General features: G+C 35.4%; 1 protein-coding gene across 1 annotated transcript in view; it reads left to right on the plus strand.

Moving 5' to 3' along the window:
* PHF14 (PHD finger protein 14) overlaps positions 1-20,993 on the plus strand; it is a 180,964-nt gene that overhangs the window by 28,132 nt on the left and 131,839 nt on the right. Inside the window, exons 5-7 of the mRNA XM_085049823.1 lie at positions 3,840-4,489; positions 8,745-8,889; positions 18,439-18,598. Of these exons, the coding sequence (XP_084905949.1) occupies positions 3,840-4,489; positions 8,745-8,889; positions 18,439-18,598 (955 nt within the window). The remainder of the gene's footprint in view (positions 1-3,839; positions 4,490-8,744; positions 8,890-18,438; positions 18,599-20,993) is intronic.

Below are 20,993 nucleotides of genomic sequence, written 5' to 3' on the forward strand. Positions count from 1 at the left end.
GCTACTGTAGGCTGCTTGACTTGTCACATGATGGCTGTAGATTATTATTGAACAATATTATTTAGCAGAGATGACTTGGTAGTTGCTTTTCATATTGTATACTCAGTGTTTCAGGTTTTTCACTCTATTCAGTGTTCCAGGATCCTTGATTGTATTTGTTGTAGGTAACTTTGACCACTTTGGAAAGACCCAACCACATAGGACTCAGTGCAAATAAAAGAATTTTCTAAAATGATTCCAAATGCTTCTCATCTACTGTTCAGAGTTTGTTAGGCTTTGTCAGTGGAAGAGGCAAGTCCAAAATTGTGTCCATGATTGCCTTTCACTAGCTTATCCTTTAGAGTTCACTTAAAACAATCAATAAAGCTGTTTGTTACAGAGCTGCTTAGTAAGCTAAATAATGCATTGAAGAACCAGACTGTCTCCTGTGAGTGGTTGGCCAGGTACTTTTGTACTGCAGCACTTACTCTCTGTATACATGAATTTTCTTAGAATGTTGAAAAAAAAATTAAAATAATGGGGTGTCATATTTAAAGTTGTTTGTAAAATGGTCCTGCAAAACCCTGGGAGGATTTTTTTTGTTGACTCGTTAATGATTTTAGTAGGTTTGCCCTGAAGTCTTGTGCATCATACATATATACAAGACTCCACAGCTGAGTGGAGTGTTTCTTTATTACTCTTTTTTTGGTACGTTAATTTTGTAGCATAATGTTCTGTTCTTGGAATTCCTTTCAGAATTATCCTCTTTGGATTTGACTGCCACCTGCTGTTGTGCTTAGCAGAGCTAAAGATACAAGGTGTGGAGGAATAAATGATGTCTTTCTCCCAACTGTTATCTCTCATATTTGTTCTCTGTGGAACTCTATATTCTTCACTATTTGATGGTGTATCTGGCTCCATCTTTCACTTAGAGTAGCTTTACTTCTCTCCTGTAGGGAATGACATGATATGGTTGCCAATTTGAAAGAGCCATTCTTTAAGCATTTCTTTCAAGAAGAAAATTGTATACTACAGCCTCTTCCTCTGTAAAAGTGCAGCTGACAGAAGAAGACCTGCAAAAATTGCTGTTATCACAGAATAGCTCTTTCCAGAAAAGCAGCTATCACAGTGGATGCATTCAGATCAAGGAGAGATATCCCTTACTATAGGTATCTCTAGTGTGTATATGAATGTATAAAGGAGAGTAGAAAGCAAATGTGCAAGCAGAAGGCAAAGAGAAATTGAAGGAGAGAAGTGAATGAAAATAGTGTTTATTTGTTCTCTGCTTTAAATTATTTGCATGGTGTAGTATTAATGTACAGGAAGCAATGTTAGTAATTTAGAGTGCTGTCAAAGAGCAAACTGTACCAAGTCTAAGATTCTCTCCAAAATATAAAATGGCAGCCTTAATTGGCAAGAGGTCTAAAACTATTTAGAAATGTAATAGCACAGTTAAAACATCAAAAGAAATATCTGTCATAGGCTTATGGTGGGGAAATACAGCAAAATAAAATAATAAAAGCTAATTTAAAAATTCCAGTCAATTTTAATGTGGCAAAATACTATATTACCTTATTTACAGTGAGACAAATAGTGCATGTAGGCACTCAGAACCTGTGAAATTTCTCGTGTCCAATCTAAACCCTATCCTCTTTCAGTTTAAAACTGGTTCTCCTTTTCCTGTCGCCACAGGCCTTGGTAATATAAAATCTCTCTTATAAGCCCCAGTTATATATTGAAAGGGCAAAATAAGGTCTTCCTGGAGCCTTCTCTTCTCCACGTTGAACAACCCCAACTCTTTGAATGTGTCTCCATGGAGTGTTGCAGCCTTCTCACTATTTTCATGGCCCTTCTCTGGAGGTACTCTGTCTTAACAAGGAAAGGCTGGGTGAGCTAGACCTGTTCATCCTTGAGAAGAGACGACTGAAAGGGGACCTGATCCATGTCTATTAGTATCTGAAGGGAGGGTGTTGAGGATGGAGCCAGGCTCTTCTTGGTGGTGCCAAGCAACAGGACAAGAGGCAATGGGCAGAAACTGATGCACAGGAAGTTCCACCTGAATCTGAGGAAGAACTTATTTACTGTGCAGGTGGCTGCGCACTGGGACAGTTATCCAGAGCTGTTGTACAATCTCCCTCACTGGAGATATTCAAGAACTGTCTGGATGCAATCCTGGGCAATGTGCTCTAGGATGACCCACTGTGGTCCCTTCCAGACTTTGCCATCCCATGATTCTGTATCCAAACAAAGTTATTGTAACTTAAAAATAATTTTTTTTGATTGCACGGTAGTTAATAGTGGTTTTATTTCTTGTGTATGCCTGACTTATGTTCTACTATTTCAAAACTTCACTTAATTATGTTGTATTTTGATTCCTACAATTAAGGCTAATAGGTGTAGAGAAATGACTAAATTACTCTTTTCTCAAAAGACTGTAAAAAAACTTGTGTTTTTTCTGGATCTCTAAATGTTAGAACGTATGTTTGAAACTTTTAGTTTCTGTTAGCTTGTAAGGGGATGGATAGCTTTAATGGATAACACTTATGGATTTTTTTGTCAATAGTTTTATAGTAAATCTCCTCACCAAATGCTACCAGATGCAGAAGAAGGCAAAACTGACCATTATATTGAAGTAACAACTGGCTAATCATTGGCAACGTTCTTTGGGGTGGAAATAAATGCCAAATGAAATGTGTAGCACACTGACCTCAGTGTCTGTTTATTTGGATTTATACAGAGATGGGTGTGCACAGAAATTCTCTGTGTAAGGTGATACTGAGTGGTGGAGATTTTTGGGTGGTTACTAAAGCAATTAATTTTTTTTTTTTTTTTTAAATTTGGAAGCATCGACATTTTTCATCTTTGCATCTCTATGACAGCGGATCAAGAACTTGGTGATAGCTTTGAGCAAATGGAAAACTGTAGCCACTGCCTAATTGATCTCTGCTTTGAATCAAGAAACTGTACTTTCTTGTAATTTTTAAAAAATATTTTCTGATTTTTTCTTCATTAAAACTAATAGTATGAATGAAAAGCAGTAGGTAAATATGAGAGATAGCGAGGTAGATCCTGTTTATAGAATTTAACAAGTTTTCCTGCCATTTTCCAATATTTTTTACATACACTTTATCGTAAAAATGTCTTTATTTTTAAATAAAAATCCTTCTCTAGTCTTTTCTATTGCTCATATTGGCATGTGTTAATTAATGGAAATAGTGACTACACACAGAACAATACCATATGAGTGGTATAAGGTTAATGCATTTTTGTGCAGCTGCAATGCTGAATGAGGCATAGTTTGTGTGGGATTAATAAGTGAACTAACTTTGGAAATTAAAAGAGCCCTCAAACCCAGAAAAAACCAACAGGTACTAAAAATGAAGGTGTGGGATTATCCATGCTGTTATTAGGACTAGTTACATAAACTCTTCATTTTGTAATTTCAAACCTCTTCTTTTGGATAGCTGTTTTGTTTTGAAGATGTAGGAAACACCTCCAGAAATTAAAAACTGGAATGCTCTTTCTTTAAGATGTGACTTCGCATGGAAATTACTCTGTGCTACTGCTTTTTGTTAATATGAGCTGCAGTTCAAAGGAGCACATGATGCTCATTTAATAAGTTCTACCATCTTTTTTTTTTTTTTTCTTTTTTGGCATCTTAAAATGCACTCATGTTTAACAGATTCTCAACATAATACTCGAAATAGCATTATTTGGACACCAGCTGAAAAAATAGGTGGAATACCTTATGAGGGAGGAACATGCATCATTCTTTTGTTTAACAACTTGCTTCAAGAGATTTTATTTTTTGGGGGTACATTTGTGTCGGAACTTTTTTTAAATTTTCATCTGCTCAACAGATTCTGAAGGAAGTGGTCATGGGAGTGAAGATGCATCTAAGGACAGTGGTGAAGGTTCCGGTACTGAATCAGAAGAAAATATCTTGGAGGAGGAACCGACAGAAGAGAAAGTAGAAGAGCAACAGCCAAAAACCTCCACTGAAGAAGAGGTGCCAACAGCAGACAAAGAGGTAATTAAAACTGAAAAGAAAGAGCAAGAAGATGAAGAAGAAAAGCCAAAAAAGAAGAAAGAGAAGGAAAAAGCGGCTGAACCTGATGCTGTGGCTGATGAGCAAACCAGTGAACCAAAAAAATGGAATTTGCGCAGGAACCGGCCTCTGCTGGATTTTGTATCGATGGAAGAGCTAAACGATATGGATGACTACGATAGTGAAGATGACAATGACTGGCGGCCTACTGCTGAGAAAAGAAAAGGAAAGAATGCACTGCGAAAAGAGGGGAGTGATGGAGATAATGAAGATGATGAAGATGATGGGAGTGGCAGTGATGAGGATGACAATGATGAAGATGGTAATGAAGAAGATAATAGCAGCACAGCTAGTGATGGAGGATCCAAGAAGAAGAAGAGTAAAGTTCTTAACAGGAATAATGCAGATGATGAGGAATTGACAAATGATAGCCTGGCTCTTTCACAAAGCAAGAGTAATGAGGTAGTGCAACCAACTTTCTATAATATATCTGTTGACAAATGGAAACTACTCCTCAGTAGCTATTCTGTTAAAAGTTAAACTGATTGGCTGGAGTTGTGTTTACACAATAAGTGAATAAGTGAAGCAGGAAAAATTATGCTAAATAGGCACTGCATATTAAATAACCTTGCTTGGACCATTTGACCAATCTAATGCCACTAAAGTCAATAGAGAGACTTCTCTTGGCTTTACGGAGATTGGATTAGTACTGAAACAGATAGGAGGTCCAGGATGCAAACCAACATGTGTTAGCAAGACTTCTAGTTCTCTTTTAGTGTAAATGTTGTGTATCTGCAATATTATGAAAGTTAAGAGCATCTGTGACATAATCATAAAGTAGATAAATGAGACTTTATTCTTTGCTCTTTGTGACAAACACCAAAGTCTGAACATGAAGTTCACTTACAGAAGAATTTTAAGTAAAGAAATATGCATACTAGGTTTAAAATCAAATAGAATAATTATGAGAATTTATGTTGGATTTGCTGATAGTAGTCACAAATGAACTAATTTCTTACCATACTAAAAGCATTTGGGAACAATGATTATTATATTAAGTATCTTCTGATTGCAGAATATGAAAATTATATAAGTGTTTAATAAAGTAACCTTTTTTCCCTGTGCACAATTATAGTTGCCTTGAAGATGGTGCCTGTTGAAAAATTAAGATACCAGGCTGTCACTGTGGCTGACTTCATGTCCTGCAGCAACAAAATTCTGAACAAAATAAAAAGAATTCCTATAAAATCTACATTCAGTTTTCAGGAAATAATCACAATGTCAACATAACATTTGAGAAATGGTAGTGATATGACATTATTTAAAGTTCTACTGTTCTCTTTAAACTTTAAATATGTAAAATGACAGGGAACTAAATAGTATTTGAAAGAATTAGCTGTGTCCATTTCAGATACTTTGAAAGTATTGTATACATATATATATATATATATTTATGATTGCAAGCAAACTGTGCTGTTTTAATTACTAGTAATAATTGGGATTGGAAAAAAAAGCATGATTCATTTGTTGTTTTTTTTTTCTTTTCAACTTTTTGTATAGGCATCTTCTTTCCTTGTCAAGCTCTGTGATTCAAGTATTATTACCTGCATTTTCTTGGTTCAGGAGTTGAAAGTGCTCTACCAATACTGAGAACTAGAAACAGAGAGAGGCAGTTTTCTTTCAGAGTTGCTTCCCGTATCAGATGTGAGGCTACATTCTGAGTATTATATTGTTGAGTATAATTACCATTGGCTTGAAAACATAGACCAGTTTCAGAAACCCAGAGCTGTCTCTGGTATATCTTCTGTGAAGCTTCTTGTATGCATGGATATCAGATTCTATTCTTGCATTAGGCTTAGAACTGTGATCAGAACATAAAATCAAAATTTGAAAATTTTAGGTTCAAATTACAGTGTTATAACTGATAATTTATTTTTATTGCATGTAAAGCTCTGTACTGTGTATGAGTAGGTCTTTATCAAGAAGTCTTGCAGAGGTGAGTATCTATAGACTTGAATTCTAGACTTTAATTTTCAGATTGCTATGATACGCAATATACTGTATTGTAACAGTATACTCTCCACTGCTAAAATATTTTAAAACAGTAAAAATGAAAAAGAGTAAAAACAAAAACTTGTCTACCAGACAAGTCTAGCAAAATTCCATTACACTGCAGGAACGGAGTTCTTAGAAAACAAGACATTTGAATGCATAATTAATTTAGGAAATTCAGGTAATTAGTTCTGAACATATTGTAGTGTCCTTTATAAGCACTCTGTCTTCTTTCTTTCTTTCCTTTGCTTACTTTTGGAGGATAGAAACTAGGGAGGGTGTTTGGGATGGGTTGTTTGGTTCTTGTTTCTGCATGATTTTTATTTGTTTACTTTTTACAAAAACATTTTGAGGTCTGCATATACATTATTTTAACATGTGCTGTACTTAAATACCACCTGCTTTTCTATTATATTATGCACAGAATACAAACTTAGCTTTCTCTCCTGAGGTCAAGCATCATTAGTAGATAAATGGTGCTTTTCTGTTTTTATAATTACTACCACTTTATAGGACTCTTCTGTTCTCAGTGAGGTGGTTATTGTATTTTTAATTTTTTTTTTCCCTTTTAAGTTAAATGTCTATGGGCTTATAGCTCGAAATGATCACTTTCTTCAATAACACCACATAAATGGGAATTACATAGTGGTTCAGCTGAAATTGTTTCTCCCACTTCAGGAGGGAGCAGGACTTGTTCAGGAGTTTGCAGCAGTAACTATTCTATGTGAAATTTCCCGTGTTTTAGACAAGTAGGGTCTCTCAGATGCTTACATAGACTAAAAGCAGAGGAGGGCAGCACACTTTGCAGATCACTCCCTCTCCTTGCCTGCATAAAAAAATAAGATGCTCAGCTGCTTTGTTTGACCTGTTGGCTGTCTTCACATGAGGTGAACCTTAATGGATGGGGATCCTAACATTAGAACAAAAATTTGATACCCCTTCATCATTGCTTTTTTGGGTTTTTTTGTCCATGTTTGCATATGTTCTCACTGCCTAGACAGCTAATGTTATTTCAGTATTGTTTTTACGATGCAATTCTGTTTCTTAATTTAAAGTACTATTTTGGTTCTCTTTTTAATTACTGGACCTTGGGCTTCTGTAGTACTAGAGATTACAGATTTCTTTTTAACTTCTCTCAGTGAAGCTAAGTAACAGTTTAAGTTGAAGGTACTGTCAGGAAAAGCTCATTTCTATAGAGTTGTGACATGCATCAGAGAAATCTGTGCCATAGCACAGTTAATCTACCGGAGTAAGGGAGCATCCAGTGCCATTTTCCTATCTGTAATGTGAATGGTAAGCTGAACATGGGTATTTTGAATAATGATGGGCCACAGTAATTGCTGGTTCCAAAGGAATTTCTGGCAGTTCCAAGGTTATTGCTTTACTCAAAATGCTTTGTCCTAAAAGGAGGATGTTGGAAGAGATGCTCCATAAGTCCGAACTCTGTATTAGAGAATCTTGTATTTTTCACTATTAATTGCCTTCCTGTAAGCAGTGTGACTCTGTAAATGTTCTTTTCTATTCTACATGAGCTCATGTTTCCTTAGGCATAGTGTTGGCACTGTATTTTATAAATGGGGTGTTGGAATTGGAAAAAGATGTTTGAGAGGGCATCTTTTGTCCTAAGTATTATTTTTTTTTTGGATGCTACAGCAGTTTTGGAATATTTTCACATCTTTGGTATTTTGAATGGTACCATTGAACTCTCACCCTCTGCTTTGAAACTATTGCTGTTTCTTTGTACTGCAATGGTTATTTTTCACTATTGTGCCTATTTTCACACTTCCCTATATACCTTCATATTGCCAATGAAGGTCGTTCAAGCTGAAGCATAAAATTAAAAGAATGTGTATGGAGGCCATGAAACTGCAGAAGAGACAGTGGCTGTCCCACGATGGTCATAGTAAGAAGACAGTGTTTATTAAGAAAATCATTTTACATACAACTTCGGGTTATGAAGCACTTTTCTGGGTTTCCTTGGAAAAAAATCCCCACTAAAAACCACATTCTATTTAAGAGCTGTGGTCCATATTGTAAGTTGCCTGAACAGGGCAATGTGCTTGTTCTGCAAATCCTTACTCCTGTATATAATCAGAAGAACATATCATTTTAATAAAAAATACGGTTTTGCATAGAGACACACAAATTTGAATTCAACAAAATCATACAGAGTTCATAATTTGTTAATTTTATGTAAGTGAAAACTTGCCAGGCTTGTATTAACTATTTATTTTTGGGTTTTTCAGATCCATGAGATTTTTTAAATTTTAACAAAATGAAGCAACTTTTCTCAATGTTGGAACATTTGAAAGTCACCTTTGGCCTTCTTTTTAATGTGGATTTTAAATGGTTTCTTAGGTATTTCTTTTTGTAGAATATAAATTGTTCAAAGACATACGTTGCTGCCTGAGAAAATAACTCTCTTCTGACCTTTGGATCTTTACAGGTCTATAGGTTGCACGAGATCCATGCATCCCAGCTCTTCTATTCATGGATAAAGTGTTTGAATGTTTTGACAACAAAGAAGCTTTTAGCCTTTTGAAAAGAATGTTCCATGCTTTTTTGATTGTTGTTCAAAAATTAAGCAAGTAACAAATTTTCTGTTGATTTTAAATAAAATTGAAGTTCCTGGCATAATCTATGTGTCTTCATTTTTCAATATTAGGACTCATTGATCCTTGAGAAGTCTCAAAATTGGAGTTCCCAGAAAATGGACCATATTTTGATTTGTTGCGTTTGTCTCGGAGATAACAGTGAAGATGCTGATGAAATAATCCAGTGTGACAACTGTGGGATAACAGTGCATGAAGGTAATAAAACCCTTCATTCTCATTGCAGGAGGAAAGCATATGCTTTGCTTTTAATAGAATTATGACTTGCTTTCTTGAAAGTGAACAAAATCTTTCAGTGCTGGGGGTAATTTTTTGTAATACTACATTGATCTTTTTTAGTGGTGTAACACCCATCTTCTGCTTTAGCAAAGCAAATATAAGAACCTGTAGGATGGGACATGGTCTACAGAAATGGATACAATCAATCACAATCTGCAAATACTGGAGCTATATATACTGTATTTTCAGGGCTTTAGGATATTCTATTAATGTATTTTGTCTTACCTATTTAAGTGTATGTATTTGCTTGCATAATGAGAACAGGAGGCCTTCTAAAATGAGAGGTTATTTCACCTATATTCGTGCTGTACCAGAAAGGCAGAGAGAAGAGAAAGGAAGGAAGAAGAAAGGTGTTCTCCATGGCATTTATTTGTAAGTGAAAACAGCTGGTTGTGAATTTCCTCATAATTTTTGCTGACAATTTCAAACAGGGAAGTTTTGAAGTTAGAACATACTCAAGTTATTGTTTTGCTATTCCTTCAAAATCTGGACTATGTGTGTATAATAAATGCAGGTGATCTGGTTTTACAGAAACACTTCCAAAATAATAATTTAGGTGGATGTATGGAATTTTAACAGCTTTACGTGGAAGAGACTGTATTGTGTGTTGTTGCTCGTTCTCTTGAGGTTCTAATGTAGGGCTGATACTACAGAGAGGCACACCTATTTTGTTAAAATCAAAACCTGTTTTTTTCTTCATTAATCAGATCAGGTCTTTTCCCTGATATTCTGTACTATTTTAGGACTTCACCTTTTTCTTTTGAAGTTTTCCCAGGAAAATGTGATTAAACTACTTCAGTTCTTGAAACAAAAAGAAAATAGGCTTTCATTCTTCAGAAGAATACAAGGCATTTATTTAATTTATGTGACTCAAAATTTTTTTTTGAGCTGTTTAGCATGTCTTTCCAGGTAGGATATGATTTTATAAATCCCATACTCACACTTTGGTTTTCTCATGCTAGATTGAAAACTTTCAAAACAGTATTTTTCATGCATTGGGATGTAGTTCAGTTCTTTGCTTGCCATCACTTAGGAAACTGAGGATGGAATTTCTGTCCTGTGTTCAGATGCATTATATTGAGTGTCCATGTGTACTCTTAACTCTCGAACATGTTTTGGTCTTTTGAAGAGCTAATCCATACTGTCAGTGTTGCTTAGAGAGCAGTTTAGTTGACCTAATTTATGATGAGCTGAATCACACTCCAGGTGCCTTTGGAGGCATTAGTCAGGTCTTACTGCCTACTAGAAGTGTTAGGCTCCTAAATTTATGTGTCTTGCAGAATTCCTTGCTCTGTATCCATGAAGTTTTTTGGAAAGTAATGTGCAGAATCTATTTGATTTGAGATGCAGTAACTATCTAAAACTTAGTTTTATAGAATCTTGATAAATCTTCTTTTTCCTCTAGCAGAGTCTAATAATAACTTGTGAGGAAAAAAAAAAGTATCTTTTGCTGGCAGTTATAAATGCATGCTTGAGAATTCCCCAAACATTACATCCAGTCAGTGCATCTGAACTCTAAAGCTGTGGAGCTCCCTGAAAATTCTTCTGCAAGATTTATTTAATGATTGTAATGATTGCTAAAGTGAAGAATGATTGTGATAGAAAAATGATCTTCTGCCGCTTTAGAATGAAATTATGCCAAATTTGTTTTTTGTTCAAGAGGAGCACTTTAAAAATCCCTAAAAGATCACTTCCTCATTTTGTTTAGTTTATTAAACTTTTGTCCCTACAAAAGTAAGATTATAGAATGCTGTCCTCTACAGGAAAGTAGTTCCGTGGTTCTAAAGTCAGTTGAATTTTAGTAGTTCAAGATCTGTTTAAAAGTAATTGCTGCTGTTCTTTTTACAGTGTTGCAGGCAAAGATTCCCTGCTAGTCCCACTGATACAAAGAGTACAATGTGTATATTTCTTTTGCTGTGTTTGCAACAAAGTAAAATAGATTAATTCAGAAGATTTAATTTGTTAGTTTGTTCCGATAAGTTCTACAGTGTGTGCCAGATAATTGACTATAGAGGTTGTTTAATTTTTCACACTTGTGATTGAATGTTTAGTTTGCTCTTTGCAATTAATTTTAATAATAAATACTTGATAGTGTATATGAAGCAGTTGTGAAGTTCTGTTTGAATAGGTGAAGTTCTACAGGAAAATAAGCAAGCTGTGTATGTGAAAGTAATTGATGACTGTGATAAAAATGCAAATTTCTGTAGCAGCAGATTGAAGCTGAACAATTTGGAGTTTTGCTTGACATTTTATGTGTATTTTTCATTGGTAGAAATGTGTGAATATAGTTTCAAGTAGAAATAGACACTTATTTTGCTGTGTTTTTTCTGTACTTCGGTATTTTATAACGACAAGTAAGGACAGGTGCTATTTTGAATCTGAGCTTTTTCCAGTAATTTGTTTAAATAATTGCTTGCAGCAATCATGGTTTAACCCCAGTGGTTAACTTTTGTGGTTTAACCCCAGTCAGCCACCAAGCCCCACACAGCCACTCACTCACTCCCCCACCAGCAGGATCAGGAGAGAATGGGAAGGATTAAAGCTGGAAAACTTGTGAGCTGAGGTAAAGACAGTTTAATAGAGAAAGCAAAAACCATGCACACAAGGAAAGCAAAAGAAGGAATTAATTCACTGCTTCCTATAGGCAGGCAGGTGTTCAGCCGTCTCCAGGAGAACAAAGCCCCATCACGTGTAATGGTGACTTGGAAGACAGATGGCGTCAGTTCAAACATCCCCCCTTGCTCCTTCTTCTCTTCACTTTATATGCTGAGTGCGTTGTCATGGTCTGGAATATCCCTTTGGTCAGTTGGGGTCACCTGTTCTGGCTGTCTCTCCTCCCAGCCTCTCATGCACTCCCAACTTCCATGCCAGAGTGACAGTAGGAAAAACAGAAGAGGCCTTGCTTGGCTCTGTGTAAGCCCTGCTCAGCAGTAACAAAACCATCTCTGTATTATCATCACTGTGTTCAGCACAAATCCAAAACACAGCCTCAAACTAGCCACTGTGAAAAAAATTAACTCCAACCCCAGCAAAAATCAGCACACTTACAAAAAACTTGACCCTTTGAAGTTTTTTTTGATTCAGTGATCTTATATATACACATACATTCAATGACTTGGAGATGCCTGCATTCCCTCCTGTGGTCATTGAGTGACTGTGTACTTCTGAATGCACAAGTAGTACATGAAGACAGCCTATCATTGAGAAGTTGCAGTCAAAACCAAAATGCAATGCAACAGTTACTTTTTGGTCCTGTTTGCCTAATCATTCAACTTGGCTGATTTCCAAAATAAATTGAAAAGTAGTTGAAAAGATAATTACTATCTAATCATATAAACATGGCTTGCAACCTTGAGAATTTTTTTTTTTGTGTTAATAGAAGCAAGGTTTACTCTTAATAGCATTGGGGTTGATCCGTACCTTGTAACTGTGTGCCTAGATCACAGACATAGACTGTGTTTGTAGTCCTTTCTATTCTTACACACAGCTGTTCGGTAGTTTGAAAAATGTTCCAGTAATGAGGCAGTCTGTTTTGTAAATATGTTGAAATCCAAGAATTTGTTTGTATTTTTTCAGGTTTCCTTTAGTAGGTAGATTGCTGTGGCTGTGGATATCATGCTGTGTCCTGAAATTTGTTCTAATATTTGAGCTTTTGAGTTTTTCAGAGCACAGTATTGAATGAAGAGGCTGCTATTTATGAATTGGATAGAAATCAATGCAATGATGGTTACCTGCACTTAGGAAGAGTAATATGTCCATTTCCTGCAATCTGACATTGATTCTTAGCAGTTGTCTTTTCCCTAGAATCAAAACCAGTTATTCTGAAATACCCAAAGCAAGTTTCTGGAATACCACAGGGGTTTTCTTTATAGTTTTTATGTGCAATTTAAAGTGGTATTATGAATGAACATGTTTTCTCTTCTTCTCTGTAGCATGGTAAATAATTATTTGGAAGAGTGCACTCTTTTCACACCCTACTGGTGTCCCACCCAGGGTCCCACATAATGATGATATTGACAGTTTGATTGTTCTTTCCCTGAAGACCTTATTTTCTCCTTGTTGGCTATTACAGAAAGTGTTTTGCTTCACAGGGAGGGGATCTTACACACTTGACTTATGCCTTGGTGCACTCTTCAAGTGGAGGTTTCTGTCCTCCTCAGAATCTTTCTGGTGACTGGAAAAGTTTTTTCTATGACAGCCACCTCTGTTTTAATGTGAAGTTATTCATTAGCTGTGAAAATGCTGCTCTGAGTCAAACCTACTTCTTCTGGACACCAGGGCACCCTCCTGGGTATTTGGTGCTACCACCTTTTCCTTAAACAGCAGCTGCCCGTTTTGTTGTGACTTGTATTCCTGTTGGATTGCTTGCTTGCATTAATGAGCTATTACATAAGGTCTTCCATGGAAAAAGAGAGGTGATAACTCACCTGGGAGCAACTATGCCAGAGCTCATGTGGAAACAGCAGCGTGGCCAGGATTTAGTAGGGAATTTTCATTCAGACTTAAAGTCACACACCCTTTACTTGACTTACTGATGAGTTTTGTGATTGAGACATTGTTTACTTTCTAATGCAACTGTTTGCTGTGTATTGTTCGTATCACCTGCATGGCCTGCATCACTTGTCCAAAAGGTGTCTTTGCGCTGCAGACATGTCCAAAAATCAGTGCTTTGTGGAATAAATAACTGGTTTGAATTGTAACTGCCTGTAAAACTGCAAAAGTAGCATACATGTAATGCTAATTTAATACCCACTATTACACAATGCATTCATCTGTTAGTTTGAAAAGCCTGTAATTAATTCATAAGTCCATCAGTTAAAAATGTGTTCTCATTTCACATATCAGCCTATCCCTGTCACCACCCCCCACAAAAAAAAATCTTTCTTATTGAATTTGTACAGTTGCTTTTCAGAATTTTTACTTCTGTGTGAAGATAATTGTCATTTCTTTTTATAAAAGTCTTCTTTAGACACCAATCTGTCATTTTGGATAAATGGGCTTGTGCTAAGATCTTGTAATAGCAGGACACCCCCAACTGTGTTGTCAGTTTTTTGACGTATTGATTGCAGTGTGTCTGAAGAAAATGTCTGGCACGCATCATAGCATGTGCCACAAGTGTAGGTAGTATGCTTGCCAGTTGTTGCCCTTGGGTTAGTTGCTGTGAGTTAAATGAGAAAAGTTCTACATTTTTTTGAAGAGTTTCTTTTCCATCTCCTTAGCTTCTTGCTGTACTTCGATGTATATGACAGAGAATAAAACTTCTCTTGCTAAAAGCAATAGTGTAGTTGCCATATGCTCTACACTGTAGTAAAACATTTTTGCATCTTAATTTTGCCCCTTACTGTGGTCTGCTGCTGTCTGGTATAAAAATTCATTTTTCAAAATCATGTACTTTAGTGCTCTCCATTAACTAAATAAAAATACTGTTTTGAATTTGTGATACATGAAATTATTAGTGTATTTTTTTAAACTGTCGGTCCAATTAAGAATTTAATGAAATTTATTTTGAATACTATGTTCTCACAGCATTTAATTTTGCAAATGTAGAGTTTACCATGAAGTTTGTGTTTCAGAGTATAAGTAGATGTAATTGGTGTATGCAGATACCCTGTTCGGCAAAAAATTACCTTGCCAGAGAAATGGAGGACCACCTGCAGCCAAGACAAGAATTAGGTCTCTATTCCTGTTTCTCTCAGTGGTATAAATTTCAGAACAATTGTTTAAAATGGTATTATTCTAAAGTGTGTGCAGTTTCTTTTTATTGACAACCACATGAAAATATAAGTTATTGACAGTAAAATGACTTCAAAATCAGGAAATAAACAAGTTTCTTTTCTGTATATACTGACATTCATTCAATAGACAACTTGGCTGTAATTGTAATACATAGATACCATTAACAGAACAGTAAGTGTTGTGAAAATTTTATGTGTTTAAATTCATAGGTTAGTATTATACTAAACTGGTTTTATTGTTTAGTGTTAATGGTGTCAACGAGGTGTCAGAAATGCAGTTATGATACAGTATGGTGTGTGTGTGTATATATATATGCATACAGTGTATATATACATATATATATATATATATATATATATAGACAGTAAGAATATACAAACATGAGGATTTAATGAACTTTAGTTCAAAAGGAGCTCTTAGGGGTATTCTGAAGACCCAGACTTCAGAATTTTTCTGAATGTTAAAGAAAGGCAGCATACATTTTAAGGAAAGTGTTAAAAAGTTATTTTACTTTCTTCAATGTGTTTTCCAGTCAAAGGGGCAGATGGTTGACTTAATCCCAAATAGATCAGAGGTGCAGTTAACTGGAACCAAAGATGTCCTTTATAGGTTCTGCATCCTTCCCTCTGTTGTCCTTTCAGGCCTTAAGTACTCACACTGTACAATTGGGGTACTTTTAGAGGGAACCCAAAGATTACCTCCTGATGCTTTTACTAACTGAGCCCTTAGGTTGCTTTCTGTTCTGACACCAGCAATTCCCAATAATTCATACAGAACGGTTGGATTGAGCAATTTTAAATTGATCTTCAGTGTAGCCACTTAATACTAAGATGGAGTGATTTACCAAGTAACAGCTTTGTATCTGCCTGTCTGTGCATTTTAAAGTCTCAAAAATAACGCTTTTTAAAATTTTTGTTAATTGGACAAAAATAATTCTTTCAGCTGGTTGTAACAGTGTGGTGTTTAGTTTTGCTAAATGCAAAACTTAAAAGTTAGAGAAAAGACTGTATGCTTCTTTGTCTGTCAGAGATCTTAAACTCTTTAAAGCTGTCACTAAGATTTATATACAAATGGTGGAAAAAAATGGGTTAAAAACATGGACAATTTTCTTTTTTTTACTTTAGAAAAGGACCTATATTTGAATTGTTAGAGAAATGATGTTTGATGTCAACACATGTGATAAGAATGGAAATAATTGCAGCACATTTGTGTCATTTTCTAGGAAGAAGGATAAAAAACAATCAGGTATAAATGACTGATAAGTATAATAAAGCAACTATATCAGAGTGAAGGTAAGGCAGTTTGGGGAAGTCATCTTTCCGATTTTAGCAGACTGATGGCACTTAGGCTAGAAAAGCAAATCTGATTTCTTTCAATTGGTGAAGAAGCATCAGTGTTTGAAAGAAACTGATTTTGTTTTACCATGTGGATTGAGGACAGTATTACTGTAATGTTGAGAATTTTTAGTAAGTACTTATAAGAAGATGTTAGTATGTTTAGAAGTCTGAAGGAATTATAAAAAGGTTAATGATTCATCAACTCCATGACATCAATGAGCCATGTGTTTGTACATTAGCATTATTGCTGAAAAGAAGATTTGCTGGCATGTCGCTGTTGAGCAGCTAGCAGAGTAAAGAAGTCAGTTCTCAGTGGCAAGAAGGAAAGACCTTTATTGTTTTGATTTCATCATATATATAGAGTTTTCAAAAGTCACCCAGATTGGTCGGCCAGAAGCCTCCCCCTAGGCCTGATTGGCCAGGCCTGCACAGTCCAGATCTTGGGACACTGTTTTTAATAACATCCAAACTTTATCTTTATTTATAAAACATAAAAAGAATTCTCATGGGAAAAGCCTGTGCTAGCCACACTGGCATGTATTCAAAATTGTGTTATTAGAATTAAAAAAAATTATTTTGTGGAATGTTGCTTAAAACTGGTGCCACATTATAAGGAATATGGAGTTACCTGTGTGAGCTGTATGATCCTGTGTATCCTTAAGGAAACTTGTCTGTGAATGCGCCTCTGCACATTACTTGTCCTTTCATTTTAGGATACCTTTTATGATGAAACATTCTGCCCTCTTATTTTAATTCTTATTGATGAGCCTCATTCTGTAATGGAAGGCTACATTTCTTAAGTGGCTCATGCAGCATTGCTTATTTCCAGAATGTAGTCTCAGTGTGTTGTGCAGACCTCTGTGTCTGTGGCAAGGAGAGTTGGAACACTTGCTATTTTATTACAGCCAGCGGGTAATGAGCAAAATAAAAAATCATGTTTCTGTTTAATGGCAGAATTGAATAATTTAACTTCTCTGGAAGCACAAATGTTGACTTGATCACTGTGTTTGATAAATAGCTGAATATAATTTTTTAGCAAAGTCTGCCGTGCTTTAAGTGTTGACAATTAAATATTTTTTCTCGTATTGAATAGCAGCTCAATGTTCAAAATGTGGGATATGAAAAAAACCCCACTTTTGTGTTGATTAGTTTTGGGATTTTTCTTTTTGTTATTTTCAGTAGTGCTAATACGATTCTTATTCTAGTGCAAAATTCAAATAACAAATCACTTTAAAGTCACTGTTCTCCAAAATTTGTGGTAATTAAGCATGCATAGTCATCTTAGCAATCATAAAGATTACCATGGATGTACTGAAGAGGAATGGAGAAACTGAATGATTGAGCCTAGCCATAATTTAAAACCAGGTACAAATGAGAGTGTTTAAAAAATATATATATATCTATTTCATCGGTTACCATTGTGATGTCGCAGAATTGTCAGTCTGTGCTCCACAAACTATACATTAGTTTTGGAGTTGCTCAAAGGTTTTTAAGGGCAGTCCTACAGCTCATAAAAGAGGTAAATTGTTGCTGTTGAGCAGCTAGCAGAGTAATGAATGCATCAGTTCTCAGTGGCAAGAAGGAATGACCTTTATTGTTTTGATTTCATCATATATATAGAGTTCTCAAAAGTCACCCAGATTGGTCAGTCAGAAGCCTTCCCCCAGGCCTGATTGGCCAGGCCTGCACTGCCCAAGTTCTGGGACACTGTTCCAAAAACATCCAAACTTTATCTTTATTTACAAAACACAAGAAAACTTCTCATGGGAAAAACCTGTGCTAGCCACAGCAAATAGTGTTTTTTATTTCACGTTTATTCTCTTGTATTGATTTGCATATCAAATGCAAAGTGGTAAAGTGGAGTGCATGCTTGTTGACTGGATTCCACTGGCATAATGAACCTCTAGAAGGAAACCCAATCACTCTCCCCTTCTCTCCAAAACATGTTCATTTTCAGGGAAAAGAGCTTGTTGCATTTATCTTGAAATATATTTCTTTACTTGAATAAAAATGCATTGAGTTTTTCTAAGTCATTGTTGGTTCCTTTAAGTCTTGTTTTCTTACTTTCTTTCTTAGTGGATAGTGTGAACAAACGTCAAGTGTTACTAGTAGAAAAGTAAAACAGTTTTTTTCTTCTTGTTTTTCTGTTGTACTCTAAGGGAATCACATAACACAGATGATTTTCTAGAATTAAACTGTCTTTAAAATGTAAATTTTGCACTAACAATAATAGTTTCAAAAATGTTGCAAGCTTTCTTGGTTATCTCAGTATTTTTCTCATATAGCTCCCTTGAATCTATATGTACATATGTTTCCTTCTCAAGTTGTAACTGGCAAGTGTCTACTTTTTCAATTGTCTCTTCTGATACTGATCTCCCATTTATCCTGTGTCTAGGTTGCTATGGTGTTGATGGAGAGAGTGACTCTATCATGAGTTCAGCTTCAGAAAACTCCACAGAGCCCTGGTTTTGTGATGCATGCAAATGTGGTGTCACACCTAGCTGCGAATTGTGTCCCAACCAGGATGGCATCTTCAAGGAGACTGATGCAGGCAGGTAAGTCTGAATAAGTGATGTTTTGAATCTGATGTCATCTTACCTTTAAAAGACTGGGTTTTTTCCAGAGTCGTACTTTGTACAGACTCTGCTCAAGTCTATTGACTTTCAAGTATGATGTAAGTGGGAGGAGGATAACATGGTTTTTTTTAGGAGGGCAAAGTAGTGGGTTAGTAAGGCCAGGTAATGGGATAAAGTAGCATAACAAAAGTATATTGGAGGTGAGCTAAAGGTATCCAGACAGACATAGTATATTACGATTATTTTGAATTATGAAGATTATATTCTTGATTTTTGAGAATATGCTTTGCTTCTTTTTAGGATTGAATTCTGGTCTAATTTCAGAATAAGCAGATTAATTCCCATGTGATGTCTTCAATTGCTGTCACATTTGGAAAATAAATTAAAGTGTAGATATTAATGATAACTAATTATCTATAGTAAAGGCAAAAGCTGGGTTATCAGTGATGTCTGATTTATGCCTAATGTTACTGGGTTTTGTTGCATGGTTTAGTTTGTTTGCTTTTCTTTTTTGTTTGTTTGTTTTTAATAGACCATGATAATCAAGGTTTTCTTCCCATGCACTTTATGGTTGTATAAATTGCAGGTGTGTGGTAATAAGCAAAGCTCTCAGGTATTTGGCTTGTCCTAAGATTTTATAAAAAAAGTCACACAAGTGAGTCAAGGTTTGTAGTAAATAATTTTGACCCTTGGAGGCAGTAGTGCTTTTTCAGTACTTTTAGGGTTCAGATCCTTGTTTCTGGTTTGCAGTAGGTTCAAGAGTATTTGTGCACCTTCCTTATAATGTTTTTACATGGCTAAGCAAATTGAACTTTTTTCAGTTGTTTTCTGTTTTAACAATAATGCTTCTAAATGCAAGAAAAATACTCTTAAAGACTAAAAGTCAATTGTGTAACAGGAAATGTGAGAGTTGATACCCCCTGAGAAATTTTATTTCAGCCTTTTTATTCCTGTGTTCTGTAAAAAATTTAAGCACTATATATGTGATTTCCTGTATTGTCCTTGTAGAAGCTCTAGTCAACATTTTAGTAATTGCTTAAAATTCTTCTTGTAAAATGGTGGTTTTTGGTTAACCTAGAAGTATTTTCTTTGTTACTTTGGTTTGTCTGCAGAAGGACATGCCTGTCTTGGTGACTGTGGGCATTATCACTAGAATTTATTGTTGTTGTTGTGTCTTTACTTGCTAGACAATGTGATAGTGCTATCCTGGATAAGTTTATTCTCCCAGATGAAGATATTATATACTAGAAAAAAACCAAAATACTAATTGCTATTTACTAATTCACATTGCTAATATGTGAAAATTCCTGTGTTCTCTTTTTATTATTTATTTACAAATTTGAATTCTCAGATGTTGGGCGGCACTATAGACTAAGGGTAGGGTCTTAGGGCAGTGTCCATTATGTTTTCATTGTACTCAGTAAACTGCAATCCAGTTCAATGCTTTTCTTGACATATTAGCAGGAAGAGATACCAAGTAACATACTCATTTAACTCACCATTGCTCTTTATCCCCTTACCACCTTTCTAAAATAAATGCTTCATATGCATTACACAAACCCAACCTAGTCAGTTTCTGTTCATAATCTCATTAGAATAATTTCTCTCTTTCTACATGAAAGGTGAATCATTAGAATAATGAGGTGCCTGATTTCTCAGCAGAAACCTTTCCACATTAATCTCTCAGTTTCACGAGTGTAAATGTGAATTTATGAAATTTTACTTCTCAAAATGCTATTATCCAAAAATATAAATTCTGTCCTTGTTTCTGTATGGAGTTTTTCCTTCTTTCCTAATCAACATCTGTCATCATTGCTCCAAGCTAAATGGATGGTAAAGTAACAAGGAAGATTATTCTTCTTTGATTACCCAATTTGTCTTAATTACAAGCTTCTAAAACATGTGCAGCTAAATAAATGAGCAGGAAAATATTTAGAACTTGTATTAAAAGCAGCTGAAGCTGCTTCAGCTGTGAACTTGACTGACTTGTGTATGTTTTTTTAATAAAGATTCAAGTCCGAGTTCACATATAGGTGGTTAAAGAAATGAGGCACTTGTGTGCCAATCACACTGAAATGGCAGTTTAAATCTGTAATACTGCAATACTTTGGTGACATGTACTAAAGCATTTTGAGAAGGTCAGTATGAAGCAAGCAGCCAGCTGTTGGGTTTATCATAGATAAACTCCTACAGAGTGCAGCAGCATTAAATACACCAGTGGAGCATGAAAAAACTGTGCAAATTAAATTGAGAAAGCAGCTGCTTGTAGAAGATGTGTATCTTTATATTGAACTTTGGAGGGTACATTTAAGAGGCTGTATTAAACTTGCTATCAAAAATCTCGAACCAGAACCCTGGGTTTTTGTTAAGAATA

Source organism: Lichenostomus cassidix, chromosome 2 (genome assembly GCF_008360975.1).
Source record: "Lichenostomus cassidix isolate B80296 chromosome 2, HeHo_3.0, whole genome shotgun sequence".
NCBI classification, from domain to species: domain Eukaryota; kingdom Metazoa; phylum Chordata; class Aves; order Passeriformes; family Meliphagidae; genus Lichenostomus; species Lichenostomus cassidix.